At 49.0% G+C, this 24,850-nt stretch overlaps 1 protein-coding gene across 2 annotated transcripts in view; it reads left to right on the forward strand.

Moving 5' to 3' along the window:
• Positions 1 to 24,182, forward strand: part of LOC149467794 (solute carrier family 2, facilitated glucose transporter member 1-like) — a 108,064-nt gene extending 83,882 nt beyond the window's left edge. The window contains exons 1-10 of one of the 2 annotated variants that reach the window (XM_089671173.1): positions 176 to 326; positions 12,032 to 12,124; positions 15,260 to 15,420; positions 15,948 to 16,188; positions 16,274 to 16,436; positions 16,571 to 16,758; positions 16,874 to 16,978; positions 19,305 to 19,406; positions 19,618 to 19,821; positions 19,928 to 24,182. In XM_089671173.1, coding sequence (XP_089527299.1) covers positions 309 to 326; positions 12,032 to 12,124; positions 15,260 to 15,420; positions 15,948 to 16,188; positions 16,274 to 16,436; positions 16,571 to 16,758; positions 16,874 to 16,978; positions 19,305 to 19,406; positions 19,618 to 19,821; positions 19,928 to 20,131 — 1,479 coding nt within the window. In that variant the 5' untranslated portion in view covers positions 176 to 308 and the 3' untranslated portion in view covers positions 20,132 to 24,182. Of the gene's footprint in view, positions 1 to 175; positions 327 to 12,031; positions 12,125 to 15,259; positions 15,421 to 15,947; positions 16,189 to 16,273; positions 16,437 to 16,570; positions 16,759 to 16,873; positions 16,979 to 19,304; positions 19,407 to 19,617; positions 19,822 to 19,927 lie in introns of those variants that run through there. The other variant, XM_089671172.1, reaches the window with a different exon arrangement.
• The last annotated feature ends 668 nt before the right edge of the window (positions 24,183 to 24,850 follow it).

Below are 24,850 nucleotides of genomic sequence, written 5' to 3' on the forward strand. Positions count from 1 at the left end.
GTAGCCAGTATGTATACAGTATATATACTGTGTCCCTTCAGGGACATCCAGCCCAGCATACATGGCGTGCAGAGAGTATGCAAATGCAGCAACCTGTGACATCACTACCCCGCAGCCAATGAGGGCTCCGTTGTTGGCTCACACCCCTTTCGGTATAAAAGACTGAGCCGGCAGTCATCAGCTCAGATATACAGAGAGGATATAGTCTGGATACAAAGTATTGGGATCGGTGACGTCACATCGACTCCGTCACATCGACTCCGTCACATCGACTTCTTATTGCTGGATCATAACAGAGCCGGGACAGCATGGAGTCCGGGGGAAAGGTAAGAGTTCCGGGATGGACAATGTGGATGGCTACATGGACTGGGGATCTTCATATCTGGGTTCTGATGTTCTGGGGGACACTAGGAGGTGACCCCAGACAGGGTCACAGGGGGCTCTGTACTGTATGGATCGGAGGGGGGATCTTCATATCTGGGCTCTGACGTTCTGAGGGACGCTATGAGGTGACCCCAGACAGGGTCACTGGGGGCTCTGTACTGTATGGATCGGAGGGGGGATCTTCATATCTGGGTTTTGATGTTCTGGGGGACGCTACAAGGTGACCCCAGACAGGGTCACAGGGGGCTCTGTACTGTATGGATCGGAGGGGGGATCTTCAAATCTGGGCTCTGATGTTTTGAGGGATGCTAGGAGGTGACCCCAGACACAGTCACAGGGGTCCCACTGATGGGGCTCTGACCTCTTTGTTGGATTCTGTATGGCTTCACAGAGTGACCCCTGGGGTCTCAGCACTCTGGGGTTGTGTGTGGGGGGGTCCCTTGGATTCTGGCTGTGAATTGTGTTGGGTGGTGTGACCTCTGACTCCAGTGATAGTGGGGGCAGGGATCATTGTGTACGGAGGGGGAGGTGAGGAGGACAATGCTGGACCTTCCTGAGAGGGGGCAGCCTACAGCTGGAGAAGGAGTTAGGACTATGTGGAAGACAAGGACTGTCTACTATCTGTGCGATGTGATTGGTCGGAGCCAAGAATACAGGGGTACCCATTGTATGTATACAGAGGAGGTCATGGAGGTGGGTTCTCTCTCGGAGTTCTCAGCTCTCCAACTTCTGGCTCCATTATAAATGCAACCTACAAATATCATTCTGAGGGACTCCGGATCAAAAAACATAGATCCTTACCACCCCCCATATCACAGTATAGAAGATAGGTCCTTACCACCCCCCATATCACAGTATAGAAGATAGGTCCTTACCACCCCCCACATCACAGTATAGAAGATAGGTCCTTACCACCCCCCACATCACAGTATAGAAGATAGGTCCTTACCACCCCCCACATCACAGTATAGAAGATAGGTCCTTACCACCCCCCACATCACAGTATAGAACATAGACCCTTTCCACCCCCCACATCATAGTATAGAAGATAGACCCTTACCACCCCCCACATCATAGTATAGAAGATAGACCCTTACCACCCCCCACATCACAGTATAGAAGATAGACCCTTTCCACCCCCCACATCACAGTATAGAAGATAAACCCTTACCACCCCCCACATCATAGTATAGAAGATAGACCCTTACCACCCCCCACATCATAGTATAGAAGATAGACCCTTACCACCCCCCACATCATAGTATAGAAGATAGACCCTTACCACCCCCCATATCACAGTATAGAAGATAGACCCTTACCACCCCCCACATCATAGTATAGAAGATAGGTCCTTACCACCCCCCACATCATAGTATAGACTGAAGATGTATCCTTACCAATACCACAGTCCTAGCACTGTCCCAGGTCATTGTCCCCCCAGCAGGCCATCACTTCTTCCACCTTTTTTCACCAGAAGAACTAGTGACCCCCCAATGTTCCAGAGGAATCAGCTCCCAAAGCCAGGAAAGTATGCCATATCCACCGGTCCATTACATCCTGGCCACAGATCCCCCCCCCCCCCGGGGGACACCGGCCATATTATCTCTCCAGGGGGACACCGGCCATATTATCTCTCCAGGGGGACACTGGCCATATTATCTCTCCAGGGGACACCACATCAGCATCTGGGACCCCAGGATGAAAGCCACACTATGGAGGGTTATGGGTGCAGACCCCAAATCATGAGACCTCCTGGCCTGCCTAGATGTACAGGGGGGTCCTAGGAATCCGCCATAATGACCAGACCTATAGTAGGGTTATATACATTTAGTATACTCTATACTGCAGAGTTATATCCTACATATACAGTATATATTTTGTATACAAAGCAATGGTCACCGGTGGTGCAGAATCTGCGTCAGTCCAGGTCAGGCAGTCAATGACGGCACAGTGGACAGTACAGGACATTATAGGACAGGCCGGGGTCGGACGCACACAATCCTGGTCTGGAATTATGTGTGGTGTGGTTACAGGCCGAGATGTGAAGACAGGCAGAGTGCTGTAATCTCCGGGGGAGGCTGTATTACACATCAATAAACCTTCCATGGAGAGGACAGGCCGGGTGAGGAGATCTGGTATGGGTCAGGGGGGGGATCCAGGACGGTCAGGAGTCAGGAAGGAGATCCGGGATGGGTCAGGGGGGGGATCCAGGACGGTCAGGAGTCAGGAAGGAGATCCGGGATGGGTCAGGGGGGGGATCCAGGACGGTCAGGAGTCAGGAAGGAGATCCGGGATGGGTCAGGGGGGGGATCCAGGACGGTCAGGAGTCAGGAAGGAGATCCGGGATGGGTCAGGGGGGGGGATCCAGGACGGTCAGGAGTCAGGAAGGAGATCCGGGATGGGTCAGAGGTGCAGATCTGGGTCGAGTCGGGGGGGTGTTGAGATCTGGGACGGGTCAGTGGAAGATGATGAAACCGGGGGTTGGGGACACCATGTGCCCTGGCACGTAGAGCGATGGAGGCTGGAGCACTTCTCTGGAAGAACAACACACAGTGAAGGAAATGCATATTTGCTCCCCCCTGATGGTGAATGTTCGCCCCTCACACAGAAATGATCGGTCTAACAATGGAATGTTCGCCCCTCACACAGAAACGATCGGTCTAACAATGGAATGTTCGCCCCTCACACAGAAACGATCGGTCTAACAATGGAATGTTCGCCCCTCACACAGAAACGATCGGTCTAACAATGGAATGTTCGCCCCTCACACAGAAACGATCGGTCTAACAATGGAATGTTGGCCCCTCACACAGAAACGATCGGTCTAACAATGGAATGTTCGCCCCTCACACAGAAACGATCGGTCTAACAATGGAATGTTCGCCCCTCATACAGAAACGATCGGTCTAACAATGGAATGTTCGCCCCTCACACAGAAACGATCGGTCTAACAATGGAATGTTCGCCCCTCACACAGAAACGATCGGTCTAACAATGGAATGTTCGCCCCTCACATAGAAATGATCGGTCTAACAATGGAATGTTCTCCCCTCACACAGAAACGATCGGTCTAACAATGGAATGTTCGGTGTAACACTGAGAGACAGAATACAACAACAAATTCAGCAGAAATGCGTCTAACAAATGATGACGGATCTGCATGTTCATGAGGGAAAGAAGGATTGGATCCCCTTCACAAAACATGACTTAGTACTTGGTGGCCAATCCCTTGTTGGCCATCACAGAGGTCACACGTTTCCTGGAGTTGGCCCCCAGGTTCGCACACATCTCAGGAGGGATTTTGGCCCACTCCTCTTGGCAGATCCTCTCCAAGTCATTAAGGTTTGGTGGCTGACGTTTGGCAACTCGAACTTTCAGCTCCTCCAGATTTTCCATCGGATGAAGGTGTGGAGACCGGCTAGGCCATTCCGGGACCTTAATGTGCTTCTTCTTGAGCCGCTCCTTTGTTGCCTTGGCTGTGTGTTTTGGGTCATTGTCATGCTGGAACACCCATCCACCACCCATTTTCAATGCCCTGGCTGAGGGAAGAAGGTTCTCACCCAAGATTTGAGGGTACATTGCCCCGTCCATCGTCCCTTTGATGCGGTGCAGTTGTCCTGTCCCCTTAGCAGAAAAACACCCCCAAAGCAGAATGTTTCCACCACCATGTTTCACAGTTGGGATGGTGTTCTTGGGTTCATAGGCAGCATTCCTCCTCCTCCAAACACAGCAAGTTGAGTTGATGCCAAAGAGCTGGATTTTGGTCTCCTCTGACCACAACACTTCCCACCAGTCCTCCTCGGCATCATTCAGATGTTCAGTGGCAGACTTCAGACGGGCCTGGACATGTGCTTTCTTGAGCAGAGGGACCGTGCAGGCACTGCAGGATTTCAGTCCTTGTCGGCGTAGTGTGTTACCAATTGTTTTCTTGGTGACTGTGGTCCCAGCTGCCTGGAGATCATTGACAAGATCCTCACGTGTAGTTCTGGGATGATTCCTCACTGTTCTCATGATCATTGACACTCCACGAGGTGAGATCTTGCATGGTGCACCAGACCTAGGGAGACTGACACTTGTTTTGTGTTTCTTCCATTTGTGAATGATTGCACCAACTGTTGTCACCTTCTCACCAAGCTGCTTGGCCATAGTTTGGTAGCCCAGTCCAGCCTTGTGTAGGTCTACCATCTTGTCCCTGACATCCTTGGACAGCTCTTTGGTCTTTGCCATGGTGGAGAGTTTGGAATCTGATGGTTTGATGGCTCCTGTGGACAGGTGTCTTTTATACAGGTAACACAATGAGATTAGCAGCACTCCCTTTAAGAGACTGCTTCTAATCTCAGCTTGTTACCTGTATGAGAGACACCTGGGAGCCAGAAATCCTGCTGAATGATAGGGGATCAAATCTTTCTTTCCCTCATGAACATGCAGATCCGTCATCATTTGTTAGACGCATTTCTGCTGAATTTGTTGTTGTATTCTGTCTCTCAGTGTTACACCGAACATTCCATTGTTAGACCGATCATTTCTGTGTGAGGGGCGAACATTCCATTGTTAGACCGATCGTTTGTGTGAGGGGCCAACATTCCATTGTTAGACCGATCGTTTCTGTGTGAGGGGCCAACATTCCATTGTTAGACCGATCATTTCTGTGAGGGGCGAACATTCCATTGTTAGACCGATCATTTCTGTGTGAGGGGCGAACATTCCATTGTTAGACCGATCATTTCTGTGTGAGGGGCGAACATTCCATTGTTAGACCGATCATTTCTGTGTGAGGGGCGAACATTCACCATCAGCCGGGGATCAAATATTTATTTCCTTCACTGTAGATCTCCAGACTTCCTCTGGTGACGCACAGACAGCTTTATAGGGGAAAGGTGAATCATAAACGATGGGGGAGGGTGTGTCTACCAAGCTGGCTTCCTATTGGGTAATGGGAACGAGCCTTCCTGAAATGTTACCAAGCTTCTCAGAATGATTTCATCATAAAGGAACCGGCTAGATATAGAGGATAGGGGAGTCACTCCGAGCGTTCAGGAGGATAGGGGAGTCACTCCGAGCGTTCAGGAGGATAGGGGAGTCACTCCGAGCGTTCAGGAGCATAGGGGAGTCACTCCGAGCGTTCAGGAGGATAGGGGAGTCACTCCGAGCGTTCAGGAGCATAGGGGAGTCACTCCGAGCGTTCAGGAGGATAGGGGAGTCACTCCGAGCGTTCAGGAGGATAGGGGAGTCACTCCGAGCGTTCAGGAGGATAGGGGAGTCACTCCGAGCGTTCAGGAGGATAGGGGAGTCACTCCGAGCGTTCAGGAGGATAGGGGAGTCACTCCGAGCGTTCAGGAGGATAGGGGAGTCACTCCGAGCGTTCAGGAGGATAGGGGAGTCACTCCGAGCGTTCAGGAGGATAGGGGAGTCACTCCGAGCGTTCAGGAGGATAGGGGAGTCACTCCGAGCGTTCAGGAGGATAGAGGAGTCACTCCGAGCGTTCAGGAGGATAGAGGAGTCACTCCGAGTGTAATACAGGGGGCATTCATACTATGATAGAGTGTTCAGCGATAGGACCCAGAGCAATATACAGAATTAGTTATTCTGTATTCCCGTATACACCCAAACCCTGCACCCCGGGGATAAATACTGAAATCTCTGCACCCCGGGGATAAATACTGAAATCTCTGCACCCCGGGGATAAATACTGAAATCTCTGCACCCCGGAGATAAATACTGAAATCTCTGCACCCCGGGGATAAATACTGAAATCTCTGCACCCCGGGGATAAATACTGAAATCTCTGCACCCCATGTAGAAAAGCTGGTCAAAGATGAATCAAATCTTGGTCAGTTCAGTCGGGACCGGCTGAGATTTGATCCATCTATGGGCAGGCTGGAGGTATTGAAGTTGATCCATCAACTTGGGTCCAACCAGCCTGTCGGATTTTTTATGGGCAATTACTACCTGCGGATATACCCACCAGCAATAATCTTTGTGTTCTGGCATGGAAGGCTCTCCGCCGGCAGAACACCATAGCGCTGCGGAAGGGATTCCCCCATTAATACTGACTGGGGGATTTGAGCGATTTTCTTTCCTTCCACCACGAGTGGAGAAATCACGTATTCTATGGCCGGCTTTACACTGAACACTTTAATCTGTGCACTGAGATACGGTAAATCTGATAGGCGGGACGCAGACGGCAATACAAAGCTGACAGAGGCTGTAAACTCCTCCCTCCCTGTACACTCCCCATGTACTAAGGTGTCTATTGAATTCCTCATGTGATGATGGAGGTCATTCAGACTCTATGTGGCATCCAGCCATGACGTGGAGGAAATTATGTCAATTGTAACCCAGTGACTCAGGTTATTAGCACACCTCCCTGGAGAGGCATGACACCCGGCAACATACAGAACACATTCTTCAGAGGGAGGGTGGAGCGTACCCCTCCCCCACACCACCACAGGTCTGCAGAATCCCCCACAGTGACTCTCCCATAGCAAAGGTGTAGGACACCACCCCCCCATAGTGAAGGTGTAGGACACCCCCCCCATAGTAAAGGTGTAGGACACCCCCACCCATACAAGTTCCCCCATAGTGAAGGTGTAGGATTACCCCCCCATACTGAAGGTGTTCCCCCCCATACAATCTCTCAGCTCTCTCTAGAAGAGTCGTGGGTTCCCGGCACAGGAAGGCCGTGTACTGTTTATACAAGTATTTGGGAGTAACAACCCATGACGAAAGTGCAATGTAATCCCAGCATTTCCCAGCTTGCACTGCTAATAGATCTGTTCCTGATCACTCGGAATATCCTTCTAACCTCTCCCCGCCTTATTATCTCTTACTGAAAAGATTTTAACCAAAAGATCAACCTATGAAGAGTTCCTAATCTGGACAAACTCCTCAACCAGGACACAAGGGTGGGACTGGAGATCCTACATTACCAGGAATTACAGAATCCGTCCGAGGAGCGTCAGTGATTATCACCACTCTTCTGGTTCTACAGGTCCATGAAGTACACATCACTGCTCTTCCAGGACCATATTCTGATGGTTCTACAGGTCCATGAAGTGTCAGTACACATCACTGCTCTTCAGGGACCATATTCTGATGGTTCTACAGGTCCATGAAGTGTCAGTACACATCACTGCTCTTCAGGGACCATATTCTGATGGTTCTACAGGTCCATGAAGTGTCAGTACACATCACTGCTCTTCTGGGACCATATTCTGATGGTTCTACAGGTCCATGAAGTGTCAGTACACATCACTGCTCTTCTGGGACCATATCCTGATAGTTCTACATGTCCATGAAGTACACATCACTGCTCTTCTGGGACCTTATCCTGATGGTTCTACATGTCCATGAAGTACATATCACTGCTCTTCTGGGACCTTATCCTGATGGTTCTACATGTCCATGAAGTGTCAGTACACGTCACTGCTCTTCCAGGACCATATCCTGATGGTTCTACATGTCCATGAAGTGTCAGTACACGTCACTGCTCTTCCAGGACCATATCCTGATGGTTCTACAGGTACATAAAGTGTCAGTACACATCACTGCTCTTCCAGGACCATATCCTGATGGTTCTACAGGTCCATGAAGTACACATCACTGCTCTTCCGGGACCATATCCTGATGGTTCTACAGGTCCATGAAGTGTCAGTACACGTCACTGCTCTTCCAGGACCATATTCTGATGGTTCTACAGGTCCATAAAGTGTCAGTACACATCACTGCTCTTCCAGGACCATATCCTGATGGTTCTACAGGTCCATGAAGTGTCAGTACACGTCACTGCTCTTCCGGGACTATATCCTGATGGTTCTACAGGTCCATTAAGTACACATCACTGCTCTTCCGGGACCATATCCTGATGGTTCTACAGGTCCATGAAGTGTCAGTACACGTCACTGCTCTTCCAGGACCATATTCTGATGGATTTACAGGTCCATGAAGTCTCCGTACACATCACTGCTCTTCCGGGACCCGTTCTGATGGACCTTCAGGTCCATGAAGTGTCAGTACATGTCACTGCTCTTCTGGGACCATATTCTGATGGTTCTACAGGTCCACGAAGTCTCAGTACACATCACACATCCTTCTAACCTCTCCCCGCCTTATTATCTCTTACTGAAAGGACTTAAAACCAAAAGATCAACATATGAAGATTTCCTAATCTGGAAAAACTCCTCAACCAGGACACAAGGGTGGGACTGGAGATCCTACATTACCAGGAATTACAGAATCCGTCCGAGGAGCGTCAGTGATTATCACCGCTCTTCTGGTTCTACAGGTCCATGAAGTACACATCACTGCTCTTCAGGGACCATATTCTGATGGTTCTACAGGTCTACATGTTGCTCTTGCTGTATCTATGTGATTGCTTATTAAAGCCTTGGCCCCATATTGGAGAATGCTGGTGTCATTTCTCCCTCATATTGTGATGGTTCTACAGGTCCATGAATTCTCATACATATCACTGCTCTTACGGGACCATATCCTGATGGTTCTACAGGTCCATGAAGTCTCATACATATCACTGCTCTTACGGGACCATATCCTGATGGTTCTACAGGTCCATGAAGTCTCATACATATCACTGCTCTTACGGGACCATATCCTGATGGTTCTACAGGTCCATGAAGTCTCATACATATCACTGCTCTTACGGGACCATATCCTGATGGTTCTACAGGTCCATGAAGTCTCATACATATCACTGCTCTTACGGGACCATATCCTGATGGTTCTACAGGTCCATGAAGTGTCAGTACAGATCACTGCTCTTCCGGGACCATATTCTGATTGATTTACAGGTCCATGAAGTGTCAGTACATGTCACTGCTCTTCTGGGACCATATTCTGATGGATTTACAGGTCCATGAAGTGTCAGTACATGTCACTGCTCTTCTGGGACCATATTCTGAGGGTTCTTCAGGTCTATGAAGTCTCACCACACATCACTGCTCTTCTGAGACCATATTCTGATATTTCTACAGGTCTATAAAGTGTCAGTACACATCAGTGCTCTTCTGGGACCATATTATGATGGTTCTACAGGTCGATGAATTGTCAGTACATATAACTGCTCTTTGGGGACCATATTCTGACGGTTCTATAGATCCATGAAGTGTCAGTACATATCACTGCTATTCTGGGACCAATTCTGATGGACCTACAAGTCCATGAAGTATAAGTACATATCACTGCTCTTCCGGGACCATATTCTGATGGTTCTACAGGTCCATGAAGTGTCAGTACACATCAGTGCTCTTCTGGGACCATATTATGATGGTTCTACAGGTCCATAAAGTGTCAGTACACATCACTGCTCTTCCGGGACCATATTCTGATGGTTCTACAGGTCCATGAAGTGTTAGTACACATCACTGCTCTTCCGGGACCATATTCTGATGGTTCTACAGGTCCATAAAGTGTTAGTGCAGATCACTGCTCTTCAGGGACCATATTGTGATTCTGTTGGTTCTACATTCAATGAAGTGGGCCCAGCTCTCCTCTGTAAAGCCAGATTTACTCTTCACATATCAGAAAATGAACGCTGAATGGATAAAGGGCAGACGTCAGGCTTGGTCTCAGGTGGCTCATACTTTAACTATGTATGTGTATGATGAAATCTGTTCAATCTGTAGCTCAGCACCTCTGCTGAACCTTTGTCTCTGAGAACTAATAATAGCTCATTGTCTCTGGGGTTAGGACTTTCAGGGACATGGAACTGGGACCTAGAATTCGTTCTCCTGTCATCAGGGGATGAATTCTGATTGGACGAGGAGGGTTATGGCCCTTTGCCTTATTGAAGAAGCCTATCAGAGCTATTGTGCTCCACATGACAAAGGTAGGAGCAGCCCTGTCAGGAAGGGAAGGTGCCTATACTCATGCTGTGCTCACTGTACTGGTATTTTGGTGTGTTATTTTCACAACTTTGACTGGCCAAGGTTTTGTTTACAATGGAGAAAGAGCGAGCTTAGAATTAGTGAAGCCTCCTGGAAGGCCGAAAGCCGCTTAGCTTGTGTTGGGCTGTTGAGCAGGGAGGGTGTTGTTGTTTTTGGAAAGAACTGATCCATTGACGAACATGCCATCAGGGAACAGACCTCACCTTCATTACACGTCTGCACCCAAAACAAACCAGCAATTGTATGAAGGTTATCCCGACCTGGCAGCTCCGGCACTACACAAGCAGCTTTTCTATGAGAGGACGATGTGCAGGCCCAGCCGGGACATAGAATCTAAGCCATCCTATCTACTGTTCACAAAGAGGACTCTGCCCTGGAAATAGGCCGGACGTGCTGTAAGTGGAATGGTAGTCCATCCTATGGGGTGGTGTATGGGATAGAGCAGTCTGTGTGTCTGGGCGGGTCTCCTGTGTCTTCATCAGGTCCTGACATTCAATGGCACCGATCCTACACCAAGTGTGTCCTCACCTAGTGCCTCTATGTGATCATTTGGGGGGCTCACGCAATGATGATCAATAAGTCATTTTCCTGGGAATGCCAACATACTTACCTACCAAGGCGGTTTGATAAATTGTCAACAATCAGCGATTTGATTGTCTGAGTAGAAGGTTAAAGTGGATGGAAGCCCCCAATCCAATGTTCAGTATGGCGGCGTTCATACCTCACTGTATATGTTTCCTGAAGTCGAACTTTACTCATAACATGATAAAAAAATAAATGTCCTTCAGCAAGGAACATCCATTCCACATTAATAATTCTGCTACCAAAATCGGTGTGGGCTGTAAATTGCCTCCATCATGGCTGATGTTTCTTCTTACTGGAGGCAGCCATTTTGCTGAAGCCCAGAGCCCCTGAGCAGCAGTTAGGCGGTCAGCAGATTGGCCTCTACAAATTTGGCACAGTGCCATAAATTAGAGAGTAACTGAGCATGTGCAGAGCAGGGTGTGACAGCGTATTACTGGACGGTACACAGTATAGGCACTTAAAGTTTTACAGAGCTAGGCCTGCTGAAGAAGCCAGCCTGACGTCATCTAGCAGGACTTCATGTTCTGACTAAAGTTCCACTTTAAGAAAACCATTTTTGTGAATCTTTTGCAAAAGTTCTTACCTGGAGATCCTGCCAGGTGACAACGCCAAGCCCCCTGCTCACAATTAGCAGCTCTGTTGTCAGATTACTGTGTGCATTTCCTCAACCGTTAGGCACCCAAAGGCCAACGGAAGGAGCTTGAGAGGCAGAGGCTCGGTGTTGTCACTGGAAGGATCTCCAGGTCAGAAACTTTACACGGTGAGGTATGAAGTCAAACCTGTGGAATATTCGATTTACGGCTTTCTTCTACTCTGAGTGGTCTGTCCCTTCCGAGTGCCATAAGAGAGCCCAGCCAGGAATGGGGGAGTATTGAAGGAGTATGCATTGTGTATATCCTCCATACTGCTCTGCACCTCCGGCCAATATAGCACCACCTGTACACACTAGGACAGGTGATGAGGATGTATGGACGGCCTGCACTTGTTATGGGATATTCTGCACACACGGTACATTGTGTACAATTGGTAAACAATGATCAGAGCCCGGGGGCGGCCAGAAGCCCTCGGCCCCAACAAGAAGCCAGGAAGTGAAGCCATTGACGTTTTGGATGGTTTGCTTTGTCAGAGTGAGATTTGTGATGTGTCTCTCTTTCCCGCAGATGACGCTGAGGTTAATGGTCGCCGTGAGCGTCGCCGTACTCGGATCCCTGCAGTTTGGCTATAACACAGGAGTGATCAACGCCCCGCAGAAGGTAGGTGGGATTCAGATGTTTAGTAATCAGAGTACATTCATCTAATAAACAGCTAGGAACGGACTTGTATTCACTCCCTGCCCTGTAGTCCAGGAGCTCAGAGTCTACAGAACGAGGGTCCTCAGCCCCCTCCTAGACCATCGGGGTACAATACCAGCCTCAATGTAACCTTACAGCCCAAGCTCCATTATTTTCAGGTCTCTTGCTGGCCTCCTGCCCCGGGGTAAATGCCCATTCTATGATCAGAGCCCTGAGAACACCCAACCAATGACGGGCCTCTAAAAAGGAGTGGGCTGATCTGCTCTGTCAGAGGACCTCACCCAGGAAGACAGAGTTTATCTGGGGTGAAAGTGGGCGTGGCTTCTAAAGTATCCAGTGACCAATCATATTGCAGCAGATTGGTGTCACTGTGCAAAACATAAACAAGACGTGCAGCCGAGCCAGACCTGAAATAGCACATCTCATTAGGAAGATTAACCTGCCTGCTAAGATCCCATCATGCCTCAGGATTCCTAGGAATAAAGGATCCTGTTAACTCTTGAAATGTACCATGGGTGTGATCCTCTGGCAGTGATCTCCCTGCATTGCTCAGGTGTATACTGAGTGTGGGGAGGTGACGGCGCTCCTCAGTGGTCAACCTCATATAGTGAAAGTCCTCAACCATTCCGCCCCGCCTGCTGCTTCCTCTTATTTCAGATCTCTTATAGATGAATAGTCACCATCTGCACTGCTGTATACCTACAAATACAAACTCCATGTTCTACAGATCATTTCATATTCATAGCCGGGAATCGGCAAAGGCGGAAATGGGTCTTCATCACCCCATGGTACATATTGACTCTAAAAAGCTCCGTTCTCCCCATCACTGGTGATGGATTTCGATGATGGCTCCGGGCTGCTTCCAGGAGACAGCAATGTTCTCCTTCCCCTCGCTCACCTGAGTACAGGTGTGGACAGGTGAGAGAGTGGCTGGCTGCGGGCGGTCTATGGAAGTCACAAGCTGTATTTCTGCCACACCTCAGCCTTGTCACACTTCAACCTCTATGTGGCCCTCTAGGCAGTGAAGCTTGCTGTTGTGTAACTCTGTGTAGTTCGTCCTTCCAGCTCAGGCCCCGGCTTGTTCTCCATGAAGCCTCTGCTGAGGGCGGAGCCTGGATGGCGGGGGAACAATGATCTGTACAGCTGCACACTGTCGGGGAGGTTGTGCCAGTCTGCTCCTCCACATGACATAGGCTGGCTCCCCGGCATTGTTTGCTGTGTCTGTGCTGTGTAGCACTTTCCTTGCATGCCACGAAGCGGCGCCGGCTCAGGGAGAGGTTGCTGAGTCACTGTGATCATCGCAATTAACTCCTGTGGGTACAGAGCCTGGCCTCCCTCAAGGCGAAAATGTCCCGGGGTTCAAATACATTAGAGGCCCCAACTTTCCACATCGAAGTAGAGAAGCACCTCCTCCCTGTAGAGGGGACCATCTGTCCCTCATAGTGCTGAAGTCTTCTTGGATCCCACAGTCTGAGGAGAGAAGGTCCTTCATCAGTTTTGTCTAGATTTTATGACCAGGTGACCCCTCCACTTGAATATTGGGGCCCCTTATATGCCAGTCTTATCACTCAAGAGGCGACTCCTCCACTCGAATACTAGGACCCCCTATATTCCAGTCTTGACACTCAAGAGGGGACCCCTCTACTGGAATATTGGGGCCCCTTATATTCCAGTCGTATCATTCAAGAGGTGACCCCTCCACACAAAATATTAGGACCCCCTATATTCCAGTCTGATCATTCAAGAGGTGACCCCTCCACTCAAATATTAGGACCCCCTATATTCCAGTCTGATCATTCAAGAGGTGACCCCTCCACTCAAATATTAGGACCCCCTATATTCCAGTCTGATCATTCAAGAGGTGACCCCTCCACTCAAATATTAGGACCCCCTATATTCCAGTCTGATCATTCAAGAGGTGACCCCTCCACTCAAATATTAGGACCCCCTATATTCCAGTCTGATCATTCAAGAGGTGACCCCTCCACTCAAATATTAGGACCCCCTATATTCCAGTCTGATCATTCAAGAGGTGACCCCTCCACACAAAATATTAGGACCCCCTATATTCCAGTCTGATCATTCAAGAGGTGACCCCTCCACGCAAATATTAGGACCCCCTATATTCCAGTCTGATCATTCAAGAGGTGACCCCTCCACCCAAATATTAGGACCCCCTATATTCCAGTCTGATCATTCAAGAGGTGACCCCTCCACACAAAATATTAGGACCCCCTATATTCCAGTCTGATCATTCAAGAGGTGACCCCTCCACCCAAATATTAGGACCCCCTATATTCCAGTCTGATCATTCAAGAGGTGACCCCTCCACTCAAATATTAGGACCCCCTATATTCCAGTCTGATCATTCAAGAGGTGACCCCTCCACCCAAATATTAGGACCCCCTATATTCCAGTCTGATCATTCAAGAGGTGACCCCTCCACTCAAATATCAGGACCCCTATATTCCATAATGCATTTGCCTGCATAAAGGTCACTTTGGACGTCTCCTAACCGTCCATGTCAGCAATTGATTTTCAGGGTGACATTTTCCCATGTATTTTGGGAGCCGGTGACATTGTGACATGCAAATTTGTGCCCGCCTAAGTCAGCCAATCACAGGCTGCATCGCCCACACACCCTCCTCGGTGCGCTTTGTGTACAGACGAGGAATGTGTTCCTGGCAGATTGCACTCGCTCACCCCTAGTGTGGGACGGATCAGATGACGGCTGCTAGTCCTCCTACTGGCTCTCCAGAGTTTACATCAGCTGAGTAAATGCAGTAATAAGATCCCTGAACATGTCCTGGGGGCAGGAAAAAAGGAAGGGTGGGGGATGGGAAGGGGGGATGGCAAGGCTGCAGAGACACCTGGTGGTGAGGCATAAGTATTACAGCATTCTGTAGACCAGCCAAGAACGGGACAACTAATGTGCAGTGTAGCCAGGCTATGAAATCTGCATGCCGGCCACACCATGGAAGAATAAAATGGCGGCTGCCTGTATGCAGACATACGAGTGCAGGATAACGTGTCAGTACGTCGTAGTATCACAGATCTCTTCCTCAGTATTCATGACTGTTTTCTGGTTGTTTGTAGGTGATTGAGAATTTCTACAATGAGACCTGGCTAAGCCGCTATGATATGCCCATCTCAGACACCACGCTGACCTCACTATGGTCCCTCTCAGTGGCCATCTTCTCGGTCGGTGGCATGATTGGCTCGTTTTCCGTGGGGCTGTTTGTGAACCGCTTCGGAAGGTTAGTTATGTGTATATGAGGATGTGTACCTACAGAGCTGGGCATGTATTCTGATGTACCTGAAGTGTTCGATCATCCAACTCCTCATTCTGCTTCACGGGGTTCTATTAATACCCGAAGCAGGTCTATGAAGGTCAAGGATTGAGACATCCCGGCCTCCTGGAATCCATGGCAGTCTGGTGGAGTCACAGGACTCTGTAGGGTCCAATATTACAACCTCAGGGTTTAAAATGGCAAAATAAGATGAGAAAGCTGAAAATGGATCCTCAATAGTGGGAAGGAAGGCGAGGAGTCCGGAAGGATCTGCAGCCTCTTAGCAATCTATAGGCTTTTTCTGGCTCCCATTACTGAGAAACCTCAAATGGTATAACTGGTAAACCACAAAGAGGAGTATTGTGTAACTAATGTACAGACCTATCAGATAGCTGCTGATCCGCACCTCCAACATATCGATTTTATATAAAGTAAGGGATAAATTATTATGGTCTAGGAGGAAAAACTAAGCTGGTTTTTGCTTTTGTCCACAGGCGTAATTCCATGTTAATAGCCAACATCCTGGCCTTCATTGCTGCTATATTTATGGGCTTCTCCAAGATGGCGTACTCCTTTGAGATGCTAATTATTGGCCGGTTTGTGATTGGTCTGTACTGTGGTCTGACTACTGGATTTGTTCCCCTGTACGTTGGAGAGGTTGCCCCTACATCCCTGAGAGGTGCCCTGGGCACACTGCACCAGCTGGGTGTTGTGGTTGGAATTCTGATTGCCCAAGTAAGTAACAACATGACTGTTATATACAAGGATGATAGTGTCCATGAAGAGCCGCTGGTAGTCATTTCTCCTTGTATCTGCGCAGATCTTTGGGCTTGAGCCGATTATGGGGAACGACTCACTGTGGCCTCTACTTTTGGGATGCATCTTCATACCTGCACTGATCCAGTGCGCAGCACTGCCCTTCTGCCCTGAAAGTCCTCGATTTCTTCTCATCAACCGCAATGAAGAAGATAAAGCCAAAAGCGGTGAGTAACCAAACGTCTCGCACCACAATGTCAGATCTTAAAATAGCTTATTAGGCCACGGTCCAAGGCCACAAGATGTTTCACTACATGCAGTCTCCTCCACGAATGACAACATTCTCCTCTACGTCTTATAGTGTTGAAGAAGCTTAGAGGCACCACGGATGTTACTGCTGACCTGCAGGAGATGAAGGAGGAAAGTCGCCAGATGATGAGGGAAAAGAAGGTCACCATTCTAGAGCTCTTCAGGTCACCACTGTATCGCCAACCTATCTTGATTGCTATTGTCCTTCAACTATCCCAGCAGCTTTCTGGTATTAATGCGGTAAGGGCTGCACGCATGACCTTGCTTGGTTACATACGATTACACATTTCCTGCATGACGCCACGTATAAAATCTAACATTCAGACTCTAATGTATGGTTTTCCCCTTGGTTCAGGTTTTCTACTATTCCACCATGATCTTTGAAAAAGCTCAAGTTGAGCAGCCAATCTATGCCACCATAGGTGCTGGGATTGTGAACACCGCCTTTACTGTGGTCTCGGTGAGTAAAATGCAAAGAATTTGCTGTCACTAAAATTGAGACATAACCGTCATGGATGTAAAGGATTCCATAAACTTCCTAAGACCCCATTCACACTTGTGCGACTTGTCATGCTACTTTGGACATCAAAATCGCATGACAAGATGTACCCTGTGTTTTCCCAATGATACCCATTCATACATGTGCGACTGAAAGCTGCAGCAACATCAAAGTAGTTCATGCACTACATTGGACCGACTTTCATGCCACTTGAGGGCCACGGACTTCAATGTTAACCCTCAAAAGCTGCAGGAAAGTCATACCTGGTTGTTTTACATGCAACAATGGTGGAACAGTGGGTCTAACTTTGCAGAAGGACAAGTTACATCCAAGTTGCACCCATCCAAAGTTGCATCAAAGATGCCCTCCAAAGTCGTGCAACTTTGGACTCATACAAGTGTGAATGGAGGCTTAGTCTGGTTGATAGATCTGGGTGATAAAACATCAGGAGAGCCTTCAGGAACCCAATATATACAAACTGGAGGACAGAAGGGAAAGGATGGACATGACTGAAATCTTTAAATACATGAAGGGGTGAATAATTTTCAGGAGGGCAGGATTTCCAATATGAAACCAAGATGAAGAACACGGGGACATGACCTCAAACTAACTGGAGGAACGTGCAACACTAGCCTTAGGAAGTACAATTTTATTGAAGGAGTAGTTGATGGCTGGAATAGATTTCCGGCAGAGGAAGAATCAGGAAACAGGAAGTGGATTCAAACATAGGTCTATACTCAGGAAAAAACAAATGGGGCAGACTGGATGGAACACTTGGACTTTTTGCTGCCATCGCTCTTCTGTGTTTCTGCGATGAATTTTAATCTTTGTGGAAGTTAGACATACTATCCCCTCTTCAGTCATGAATACGGCTGCCAGACTCATCCACCTTACTAACCGCTCCGTATCTGCCACCCCTCTCTGCAATCCCTCCACTGGCCTCCATTCAGTGTCCTCCACCCCTCTCTGCAATCCCTCCACTGGCCTCCATTCAGTGTCCTCCACCCCTCTCTGCAATCCCTCCACTGGCCTCCATTCAGTGTCCTCCACCCCTCTCTGCCAATCCCTCCACTGGCCTCCATTCAGTGTCCTCCACTGTCCTCTCCGCTCCTCGCATGACCTCCTACTCTCTAACTCCCTTGTCTCCTCCTCTCTTGTTCATCTCCAGGACTTCTCCAGAGATTCCCCATCCTCTGGAACTCTCTACCCCAATCTATCAGACTATCGCCTACTCTGCTCACTTTTAGGTGATCTCTGAAAACCGATCTCTTCAGGGAAGCCTATCCTGCCCTCAGCTAATAATGGAATCTTCTATTCCTCCAACCAGTCCATCCCCCACAGTTACTACCTTTTGTACCACTAGCCCCTCCCTCCTAGATTGTAAGGATCAGGGCCCTCCTATCCCTCTTGTATTGATCTGTATTGTTGCTGTATTGTCTCCTGTTATATTGTACAGCTCTGAGCACACTGTTGGAGCCATAAATCCTGTATAATAATAATAAAACAATAATAATAATACTGGGGTTTACTCACTAAAGCTGGAGAGGACAAAATCAGGTGCACTTCTGCATGGCAACCAATCAGCTTCCAGGTTTTCAGGTGCACTTCTGCATGGCAACCAATCAGCTTCCAGGTTTTCAGGTGCACTTCTGCATGGCAACCAATCAGCTTCCAGGTTTTCAGGTGCACTTCTGCATGGCAACCAATCAGCTTCCAGGTTTTCAGGTGCACTTCTGCATGGCAACCAATCGGCTTCCAGGTTTTCAGGTGCACTTCTGCATGGCAACCAATCCGCTGCCAGGTTTTCAGGTGCACTTCTGCATGGCAACCAATCAGCTTCCAGGTTTTCAGGTGCACTTCTGCATGGCAACCAATCAGCTTCCAGGTTTTCAGGTGCACTTCTGCATGGCAACCAATCAGCTTCCAGGTTTTCAGGTGCACTTCTGCATGGCAACCAATCAGCTTCCAGGTTTTCAGGTGCACTTCTGCATGGCAACCAATCAGCTTCCAGGTTTTCAGGTGCACTTCTGCATGGCAACCAATCAGCTTCCAGGTTTTCAGGTGCACTTCTGCATGGCAACCAATTGGCTTCCAGGTTTTATTGCCAAAGCTTAATTGAACAAACTGAGGTTAGAAGCTGATTGGCTGCCATGCAAGGCCGCACCAGATTCTGAGTGAACCAGCTTTAGTAAATCTCCCCCAGTGAGGAAACACAACTAAACTCTGATATCCGAGACTGCATTTGTGCCCCAGGAAGATGAATGATGAGCTTTACTTTGTCTTCCAGCTGTTTGTGGTGGAGAGAGCCGGCCGTCGCACGCTGCACCTCATCGGACTGGCAGGCATGGCTGGATGTGCTATACTGATGACCATTGCCCTGGTATTGCTGGTAAGTGTCAGGTACATGAATACAAACCAGCAGTCATTTATAATTAGAGGGAGACGTATTTTTGTCCTGGGAGAAAAGGGTGTCGAGAGGTTCCTGGGGCAGGCCTACTTACAGGCGCTATATTTAGGTAGATGGAAGCCCTTCACTGACAGCTACTCTCAGCACTGTACAAGGACATGATGGTCTAACCTCTCTCATTTGTCTCCTTTAGGACCGTGTGGCAGAGATGTCCTACCTCAGCATAGTAGCCATCTTCGGCTTTGTGGCATTCTTTGAAATTGGACCCGGCCCCATCCCATGGTTTATTGTGGCAGAACTGTTCAGCCAAGGTCCCCGACCTGCAGCTATTGCTGTTGCTGGCCTTTCCAACTGGACATCAAATTTCATTGTGGGAATGTGCTTCCAGTATGTAGAGGTAAGTGACTCACATCTCGAGTTCCGTTACAATGTCAATGGTTTAAACATGTGAAGGTCGGTGTATTCCAGGACATTCTCCTAACCAGCTTTGTTTTCCTTGGCAGCAAGTCACCGGTGCCTATGTCTTCATTATATTTACTGTGCTGCTCATCTTCTTCTTCATCTACACATTCTTCAAAGTGCCAGAGACCAAAGGACGCACCTTCGATGAGATTGCCTCCAACTTCAGGCAGGCTGGTGGAGAAAGCAGCACGGATAAACATACTTCTCCAGAAGAGTTCCACAGTCTGGGGGATTCCCAAGTGTAACCTTTCTCCTGCAACACCTACCTCTGGGCATTTCCCTCTCCTTCCCTACCTGTGTCCGGTCTGCCGATATATTACTGGTGGTGCAGGGTGACGTGGGGTGAGAAGTTTGAGAGGGAACGTTTCCTCAGTTTAGTTTATGTTCAGCATAACAAGGCCTCCACCTGAAATCTTGCCAGCACCTCAGGGAGGCACAGCTAGGCAGCAAACCATTTTTCAAACAATCCTGCTCGCTGCATTTCAAACCTTCTTGAATAACCACAGGGTAGATCTAGTGTTCCTGGCAGGTATATCGGCCACAGGTGGGTAGATGAAGGAGAGAGGAAAGAAGATCTCTACATAACATATACATGAATGCTTTTCTACTAAAACTGAATGTTGTATAGAATGAGCTATCGGGCCTGCAACACTACGCAGGGAGTGGGGTGTTCCTCACCCAACATGGACTCCGTTTACGTACTGTAGTAGCATTTTTTTAACTTTTCTGTGACTGTTGAGGGAAGGAGAAGAACATGATCTGCAGCATTTACGATTATGTTAATGCAGACGAAGCTTATGGGGCTAAATCATACTTTTCAAACACTGGCTAGTGGTGGAGACACTGATCTAAAAGAAGGTTTGGTGGGGACACATTGAGACCGATGTGACCTAGGAGAAGGTTTGGTGGGGACACGTTGAGAACGATGTGACCTAGGAGAAGGTTTGATGGGGACACATTGAGAACGATGTGACCTAGGAGAAGGTTTGGTGGGGACACATTGACACCGATGTGACCTAGGAGAAGGTTTGGTGGGGACACATTGAGACCGATGTGACCTAGGAGAAGGTTTGGTGGGGACACATTGAGACCGATGTGACCTAGGAGAAGGTTTGGCGGGGACACATTGAGACCGATGTGACCTAGGAGAAGGTTTGGCGGGGACACATTGAGACCGATGTGACCTAGGAGAAGGTTTGGCGGGGACACATTGAGACCGATGTGACCTAGGAGAAGGTTTGGCGGGGACACGTTGAGACCGATGTGACCTAGGAGAAGGTTTGGCGGGGACACATTGAGACCGATGTCACCTAGGAGAAGGTTTGGTGGGGACACATTGAGACCGATGTCACCTAGGAGAAGGTTTGGTGGGGACACACTGAGACCGATGTGACCTAGGAGAAGGTTTGGTGGGGACACATTGAGACCGATGTGACCTAGGAGAAGGTTTGGCGGGGACACGTTGACACCGATGTGACCTAGGAGAAGGTTTGGCGGGGACACGTTGACACCGATGTGACCTAGGAGAAGGTTTGGTGGGGACACATTGAGACCGATGTGACCTAGGAGAAGGTTTGGTGGGGACACACTGAGACCGATGTGACCTAGGAGAAGGTTTGGCGGGGACACGTTGAGACCAATGTGACCTAGGAGAAGGTTTGGCGGGGACACATTGAGACCGATGTGACCTAGGAGAAGGTTTGGTGGGGACACATTGACACCGATGTGACCTAGGAGAAGGTTTGGTGGGGACACATTGAGACCGATGTCACCTAGGAGAAGGTTTGGTGGGGACACATTGAGACCGATGTGACCTAGGAGAAGGTTTGGTGGGGACACATTGACACCGATGTGACCTAGGAGAAGGTTTGGTGGGGACACATTGAGACCGATGTCACCTAGGAGAAGGTTTGGTGGGGACACATTGATACCGATGTCACCTAGGAGAAGGTTTGGTGGGGACACACTGAGACCGATGTGACCTAGGAGAAGGTTTGGTGGGGACACACTGAGACCGATGTGACCTAGGAGAAGGTTTGGTGGGGACACACTGAGACCGATGTGACCTAGGAGAAGGTTTGGTGGGGACACACTGAGACCGATGTGACCTAGGAGAAGGTTTGGTGGGGACACATTGAGACCGATGTGACCTAGGAGAAGGTTTGGTGGGGACACATTGACACCGATGTGACCTAGGAGAAGGTTTGGTGGGGACACATTGAGACCGATGTCACCTAGGAGAAGGTTTGGTGGGGACACATTGAGACCGATGTCACCTAGGAGAAGGTTTGGTGGGGACACATTGAGACCGATGTCACCTAGGAGAAGGTTTGGTGGGGACACATTGAGACCGATGTCACCTAGGAGAAGGTTTGGTGGGGACACATTGATACCGATGTCACCTAGGAGAAGGTTTGGTGGGGACACATTGACACCGATGTCACCTAGAACAAGGTTTGGTGGGGACACACTGAGACCGATGTCACCTAGGAGAAGGTTTGGTGGGGACACACTGAGACCGATGTGACCTAGGAGAAGGTTTGGTGGGGACACATTGAGACCGATGTGACCTAGAAGGTTTGGTATAATGACTGATCTCTGCTCAGCACAGGACACGCACTGATGCAATGTATGTAAATTCCCACCTGCAATGTACAGAACTTTCAGCAATCGCAGTGCCTAGTCCTCCTAGTTCTCCGTTTGCCCCAAAGATTTACATCGTCAGTATGTATCAGTTCACAGCTCTTTCTTTCCACAGCAGTCCTATCATCCTACAAAATATCTCAAGCAGGCTTTGATGGTACAGATTGTGTGTGGAGATTTGCCATTCCATTGATATGTAACATTTGCCACAAGTTCACAGGTTCAAAACCCTCCTCCATGTGATTGGTGGCTTCGGCCAGCAGTCAGGCCGGCGTGGCACAAGGGGTGATGCCAAGATCCAGCCTGTCCTCAGGTGAGGAGAGGTCGTACATGGACTGCACTGATGACTCTCCTCTACACTGCTGGGCGGTGTGGAGAGGTCGGCCAGCACTGACTAGTACAGGACATTGGAAGGTGGCTCCCCCTAGGTGTGGGGCTGTTAGCAGCAGCACTGAATAGTTTACAATGGCTGTGACCCTGCAGAGAGCTCCTTCCACATGTCCTCAGCCACATGGAGGTAGACAACCCTGCCTTATATTACGGTTCTGCTGACATCATCCTGGGCCTCCCGATAGTCCTAGTCCACCTGTATCGGTCCGGTATGGGTCACTTCTAGGAGGCAGGTAGAGATTTCCTGAGCCCCCCTCATTCCCGTATTTCATGACATTTTTTTCATGTCAGCCTTTCCTTAGCAATTCCTACCCCTGCGCTTTGGGCTTGCCTTCCTGATGTAGCCACAAGCAGAGACACATTTCTTTGTATAGTGTATCAGATATTTATATATATATATATTTATAGGTATATATATAAATATATCTATTTTTGTTGGATGGTATTATTAGACAGGTGGGAGTTAGACTACGCCTGATACTGTACTGTATTTAAAAATATTGTAGTCACCAAATGTGGTTTTTGCACAGTAGGTCAACCCATGTAGAGGTCAATTTTGTTTTTTCAGTTGTAACTTTTATTAATGTAATGCTTTTTATTGTCTCCGATGCCCCCATGACGTTTGTATGACGCCCCCATGACGTTTGTATGACGCCCCCATGACGTTTGTATGACGCCCCCATGACGTTTGTATGACGCCCCCATGACGTTTGTATGACGCCCCCATGACGTTTGTATGACGCCCCCATGACGTTTGTATGCCGCTGTCCCTGAATGCGATGGACGTGTTGTTTGTACAATATACAAGATGGCTGCCGGGACAAGCCTACGCAGAGCTGTGCGATCCATGAGGGAACATTCTTCTATGAAGGGTTCCCGTGATGGAGGAATCATGTTTCCGCATACTCAGCCCGCGCCTCACGATGACATTTCAGGACGACATGATCTGACATGTAAATGCTGTCAGTTCCTGGATGTCGATGACCCGCCAGCCATCTCCCCGTTCAATGTACTGTATTGCCATTGTCTGTGTACTGAACTCCTAGAACAATGGAGGTGTTGTGGGGCGCACAGCCAGGCGTGAATCGGTGTGTATCGATCGATGGAACCATGTAATCCAAGTGTGATTGTCGGTGTGTGTGTGCATCTATGTCTACTGTCACAGGGTATACACTTCCATTTCAGTCGTTGTTGTTAAATAGGTTTTTTATTTATTGTGAGTTTAAACACAAACCTCTTCAAATAAAATAACAAATAAAACAAGCGGTCTAATCAATGTCTGGGGGGGCGGGGAGTACTGAGGAGGGAGGGGCAAGGGGGACTGAGGAGGGAGGGGCGGGGGGACTGAGGAGGGAGGGCGGGGGGGTGCATCATGGCACCAGATGTCCAACTTCCTGAATGTCACGGATGACACGCCCTCCACCTCCCACAAGGAACCTCCAAATGTCACGGATGACACGCCCTCCACCTCCCACAAAGAACCTCCAAATGTCACGGATGACACGCCCTCCACCTCCCACCAGGAACCTCCGAATGTCACGGATGACACGCCCTCCACCTCCCACAAGGAACCTCCAAATGTCACGGATGACACGCCCTCCACCTCCCACAAGGAACCTCCAAATGTCACGGATGACACGCCCTCCACCTCCCACCAGGAACCTCCGAATGTCACGGATGACACGCCCTCCACCTCCCACAAGGAACCTCCAAATGTCACGGATGACACGCCCTCCACCTCCCACAAGGAACCTCCAAATGTCACAAATGACACGCCCTCCCACCAGGAACCTCCGAATGTCACAGATGACACGCCCTCCCACCAGGAACCTCCGAATATCACGGATGACACGCCCTCCCACCAGGAACCTCCGAATGTCACGGATGACACACCCTCCCACCAGGAACCTCCGAATGTCACGGATGACACA

The sequence above is a fragment of the Staurois parvus genome, unplaced genomic scaffold (genome assembly GCF_062004578.1).
Source record: "Staurois parvus isolate SC_StPar_1 unplaced genomic scaffold, SC_StPar_1.0 ptg000100l, whole genome shotgun sequence".
NCBI lineage: Eukaryota > Metazoa > Chordata > Amphibia > Anura > Ranidae > Staurois > Staurois parvus.